Genomic DNA, 6000 nt, shown 5'->3' with positions numbered 1-6000 from the left:
AGTCGACCTGAACTCGTAGTGTAGACCAGGCCTGAGAAAGCCCTGCCATAAAATACCTTATAGATCGAGTTGTTAGAGCTGTGGAGAGTTCTTAAAGCTGCTCAGTTCTGCTCTTCTTGGATCTCCACTGTCAGCTGCACGAACAGGGAATGCAGCTTACCGATTCAGCAGAACTCTATGTTATTCATAAAGAACAACCACAGGCTTGTTTTTGTGGCGAAGGACCTCAGACAGGTTTATTGTCAGCACAGCATGGTACAAGCACCCTGTCCAAGGTGTCACAGGGACACTAACACATGTATTTCTGTGACAAAATAGGACACCAGGGTCCTGACCCTTGGGCCGATACAAAGATGCCCCTCAGAGGACTACACTCCGGATGTTGTTAGTTACAACCCTTATACTCGGACCTGCTAGTTAGAACAAAACATCCTCACCCATTATTCTGTCATCCCCCCCTTATCTATATGAAGGGTATGTATGTTCTTGTACCATCTCTTAGGAATGTGTTTACGTTGTTACTCGAGAGAGCTGTGTGTTATGTACCATCCTCTCTGGTCAGGAATGGGCTTACCTGGTGCATTGCTATTCTGTCAAAGACAGGCCTACTCTGGTTCCAAGCATTTGGTTAATACAGTTACTTAGGCTTAGGTTTCCAGCAAGGCCTATGGCACAGAGATTAAAGCACTTTCCTGAGAGATAGGAAACCTAACTTCAAATCTCTTCTCTACATCAGACAGAGAAGGAATTGCATGAGGACTCCCATGACCCAGGTGAGTTCCCTAACCACTAGGTTAAAGGTACTGGGGAGGCACTAAGGTGCCCTGTGTTGCTTTGAGAACGTAGTTGGTTTTTTTGTTTGTTTGTTTGTTTGACCCTGGATGAAACAATTTCACTTTTATTTTTCTAATTCACATATAGTATTGGGTCAACCAAACTGCATTTTTCAGAGAATAAACTACTTGTCTGAAAAATTTTACCCAGTTGTATTCAGAAAAGCTCCTCCTTTGTCTCATCTCCTGTTCATTCCTGCCATCTTATACAGTCTATTTGATCCTTTCTCATCCCTTAACCTGTGTATCCAGGTATTGGTGATTTTTTAAGGATATCTGGTCATTCCCCATTCTTTCTCCTCTGCTGCACTCTTGTTGTAATTATACATTAAGACTAGGACCTTCAAAGGAGTCTTAGGGAGAGGAAATGTGCTGCTGGTTGCACATCTAAGTCCTTCATCTACTTTGAGATTCTGAGCCTAAATACATGCCTTTTTAATTGACCATCACTGAGATTGGGTACCTAAATCACTTGGATCCTATGATAACCCTCAGTGTTCTCATTCTTAGGTACCATATACCATTGCTTAAGGGCTGACCCAGCACAATGTCACTGGGAGCTTATTACAGAGAGTCCCAAGGGGAACAAGACAACATTTAAACAACTCTCAAGAATCAGCACCTAGTCTTGGAGTCAGCTAAAGAAAATCGCTTTGCTTCACTTTGATTTCACTGCTCTGGATAAAGAATATTGGATCTCCTTGGATGCTGTATTCGAGAGACAGAGATTAGATAGACAAAGCAATAAGGAGGTAGATAGACGAAGAAAAGAGAAAATCATAGGTCAGAATGTTCTCACCATATTTATGATCTGCACTTAAAAGGCAGGTGAGTTGATTCATATTTTTATTCCTTTTTATTTTTTGTTTCCTTTTCATTTCAAAGGGCCAGATTCTGCCCCTCTTATCTAGGGGTGGGTCTCTGCATAGTCTCATTGACGTCTTCCTGGCTGCAGCAGTCTGCTCACACAGACTTAGCTATGGCACAGGGGCCATGGCTGGCAAAACTGATTTTCTTCAATCACCCAGCTCTCTCTTTCTCTCTTTTTCTCAAGGCAGCACTGAGATAGCTGAGATCAGTTGGTGCAGTAGTTTGTATTGATTGTGTGTGGGGGGGGGAGCATTCTCTGGGAAATACACTTGGAATTAAATTTTCCTGTGCACAGAATCTGCCTGTGTTGGCATTCAGATTCAATTAAAGGTCCATCTCTTTTCTTAGGCATTTGTCTCATGAGCTGATAATGGAGGAAAGCTTTAATTTCTATCTAGGGTCGTATGGGGACAAACGTAATTTTGTCATTGGACAGAACATTGCTTTCATTCCCTTTTCCATTAATAACTGAGGTCAAATTAGCCATTCACTTCCAGGAGGGCACGATAAGTTCTCTACTGTATATACAGGCTGATATTCAGATGTGCAGAAAGCTGAGTCAAAAATCCCACTGAGTCGGAGTTTAAGTGACTTAGGAGGAAAAGTTCAATTAATTTTCTATCAGGCCCCTCTTTTCAAAATTATGTCACAGTGTCGAGATAATGTTTTCTGGTCACATTCATTTCTTCTTGATACTGACTCGCATTACCTTCTCATAAACAAACTAGAGAAATACAACCTAGATGCAGCTACTATAAGATGGGTGCATAGCTGATTGGAAAACAGTTCCCAGACTTTAGTTATCAGTGTTTCACAGTCAGGTTGGAAGGGCATAACTAGTGGGGTCCAGCAGGGATTGGTTCTTGGTCTGGTTGTGTTCAATATCTTCATCAATGATTAGATAATGGCACAGAGAATACACTTATAAAGTTTGCGGATGATACCAAGCTGGGAGCGGTTGCAAGTGCATTGGAGGATAGGATTATAAGTCAAAGTGATCGGGACAAACTGGAGAAATGGTCTGAAGTAAATAGAATAAAATTCAAAAAGGAAAAATGCAAAGTACTCCACTTAGGAAGGAACAATCAGTTGCACATATACAGAAAGGGAAAGGACTGCCTAGGAAGGAGTACTGCGGAAAGGGATCTGGGGTCATAGTGGACCACGAGCTAAATATGAGTCAACAGTGTAATGCTGTTGCAAAAAAAGCATCATTCTGTGATGTATTAGAAGGAGTGTTGTAAGCAACACACGAGAAGTAATTCTTCTGCTCTACAGTGCGCTGATTAGGCCTCAACTGGAGCATTGTGTCCAGTTCTGGGCGCCACATTTCAGGAAAGATGTAGACACATTGGAGAAAGTCCAGAGAGGAGCAACAAAAATGATTAAAGGTCTAGAAAACATGACCTATGAGGGAAGATTGAAAAAAATGGGTTTGTTTAGTCTGGAGAAGAGATGACTGAGAGGGGACATGATAACAGTTTTCAAGTACATAAAAGGTTATTATGAGGAGCATGGAGAAAAATTGTTCTTCTTAACCTCTGAGGATAGGACAAGAAGCAATGGGTTTACATTGCAGCAAGGGTGGTTTAGGTTGGACATTAGGAAAAACTTCCTAACTATCAGAGTGGTTAAGAAATGGGAAAAAAGTCCTAAAATGTCAGAGTGGTTCAGCACTGGAATAAATTGCCTAGGAATGTTGTGGAATCACCATCATTGGAGATTTTTAAACACAAGTTGGACAAACCACTGTCAGGGATGGTCTACATAATACTTATTCCTGCCATGAGGGCAGGGGACTGGACTAGACCCTGTTCTATGATTATTATTCTTTTTGAAAAATCCTAATGATTTTAATAGACAAGAATCCAATTATATACTACAGATATTAAATAGTGTTTTCAACATAATAGTCTAGAATAACTGTCAGACTGTAATGGAGAAGGAGATTATTTATATAGATTTGGCGAGATGTCCAGCTATTGTAAATTGGCCATAGTTTGATTGCAGCCAATCTGGCAGTTCCCATGCTGGTGTAACACAGCTGTAGCTCTATTGAAGTCATAAGGCCAGATTGGAGAGAGAGAGAGAATAAATTCCTCTATAGCCTGGTGGCTAGAATACTCACCCTGGATGCAGAAGACCAAGTATACAGTAACCCTGCACTGCCTCTTTTATGATTTATCCATAGAGGAACAGCTTCAAGAGGAGAGACTGAAGGAGCCCTACATCATATTATCCCTTAGTGAGAGCTGAGCAGGGTATTTGTGAATACCAGTAGGACCTGATTCTGGAACTTTGCCACTTTAGACGCCTAAGTCCTTTTGCGTATTCAGCCTATTTTGTCTATTTAAAAGACACAAATGCCATCTGGCATCTCTCTTTCTCTAAATTCAGTCTACACATTTTACAGAATTGAATAGGACTCTCTTTACGTTCATCTAATGGAACAGATGATCTCCACATACTCTTTCCATTTATTTTTACGATAAGTGTTAATTTCATTTTTTTCTTGTCTTCCAGGTCACAGATTTCCTGAAGAAATGACAATGAAAAATCTAAGCACGGTGACCGAATTTATCCTCCTGGGACTTTCCAGTGACCCACAGATGCAGATTTTCCACTTCCTGGTGTTTTTAGTTATTTACCTAATCACTCTGGGTGGTAACATAGTGATCATGGTGGTGATAAGAGCTGATTCTCACCTTCACACCCCTATGTACTTCTTCCTCTTCCATTTATCCTTTGTTGATATCTGCTATTCCTCAGTCACGGTGCCTAATATGCTGATGAACTTCCTAGCAGAGCACAAAACTATTTCTGTCAATGGCTGCATTGCCCAGATCTTCCTTTTTATCCTCTCAGGTGGTGCTGAAGCTTTCATTCTCTCAGCCATGGCTTATGACCGCTATGCTGCCATCTGTGACCCATTGCGTTACGTGGAGACAATGAGGAAAGGCATCTGTGTTCAGCTGGTTAGTGGTGCATGGATCATGGGCTTCTTCTATGCCCTTCTTAATACAATTTTTGCCCTCAAGTTACATTTCTGTGGGCCCAATCAAATCAGCCATTTCAGCTGTGAGCTCCCTCCTCTGTTACAACTGTCCTGTAGTGACACCCTCACCAATCAAGTGGTGCTACTTATTTCTGCTTTGGTATTTGGTTTGAGCTCCTTGCTCCTCACCCTAATCTCCTACATTCACATCATCTCCACCATCCTGAGGATACGCTCTGCGGAGGGCAGACGTAAAGCCTTCTCCACCTGCAGCTCCCACCTGATTGTGGTTGGCTTGTTGTACGTGACAGGTTTTCTCCAGTACACAAAACCCAGGTCAGTCTCCTCTGTGGTTCTGGATGAAATGTTCTCCATCCAGTACAGCATCTTGACCCCCTTGTTAAACCCCATTGTCTACAGCCTGAAAAACAAGGAGGTGAAAACAGCTCTAAGGAATATATTGTGGAAATTCAGGATTCTCAATTAGTGTTGATTCTCTCTCTTTTTTTTTAAGTCAGAGAGTGTAGATTTGTGAGTAATTAGTGTTTGGGACATTCTCAGCTCAGAGAATGGCACTTTGGGCCAAATCCTCCACTTGCTAAATCAGTGCAGATCCATTGAAGTAAATAGGCCAAATCCCCAGGGTGTATAAATCAGCAAAGCTCCGTTGGAACCAATGGGTGCTGGAGTTAGACTCACAAAGGGTCTTGAACAGGAGAAATTGAGAGAGATATCCCATGACGCAGTGGCCAGGGCATATGCATGGGTGGGGACAGATCCTTGTTTCAGTCATTTCTCCATCTCAGTCACTTGAAGTGGGGGTCTCCCACATCTGAGATGAGTACCATAACCACTGGGGAAAAGGTTATTCCAGAGCTCCTGTTCCTAATTCTGTCTCCTTGTTTGCACAAAATCAAATTAATATAACTGACCATGAACAAATTCAGGCTGGAAATTAGAGAAAGGTTTCTCACCCTCAGAAGGGTGAAGTTCTGGAACAACCTTCTCATAGGAGCTGTAGGGATGCACAACTTAATTAGTTTTAAGAAAGATTTGGATAAATTTATGATGGTGTGATGGTGTGGAGCAGGGTTCAGCAACCCTGGGCCTCACTTCTGGTTTATGTCTTTCGTTCCTGAAGGACATGCTTCAGGGTTTCAGCCAGACACCACGGTTCATGAAGGAATCCTGCATCCTCCCACCAATGTATTCTGGGAGGGTTTTCTTTGTCTCCTTCCTCTGAAGCATCAGAGATGGTTACAGTTGGAGATAGGATCTTGGATGGGATGGGTCAGAGCTCTG

General features: G+C 42.1%; 1 protein-coding gene across 1 annotated transcript; it reads left to right on the top strand.

Moving 5' to 3' along the window:
- Positions 1-4246: 4246 nt before the first annotated feature.
- LOC101941537 (olfactory receptor 5A1-like) lies at positions 4247-5185 on the top strand. Its single transcript, XM_024112464.1, has one exon. The coding sequence runs from the start codon at positions 4247-4249 to the stop codon at positions 5183-5185; it is 939 nt and encodes a 312-aa protein (XP_023968232.1).
- The last annotated feature ends 815 nt before the right edge of the window (positions 5186-6000 follow it).

Source organism: Chrysemys picta, chromosome 12 (assembly GCF_011386835.1).
Source record: "Chrysemys picta bellii isolate R12L10 chromosome 12, ASM1138683v2, whole genome shotgun sequence".
Taxonomy (NCBI): domain Eukaryota; kingdom Metazoa; phylum Chordata; order Testudines; family Emydidae; genus Chrysemys; species Chrysemys picta.
Note: the sequence above shows the minus strand (reverse complement) of the source record. Positions and strands in the feature narration are given on the sequence as shown.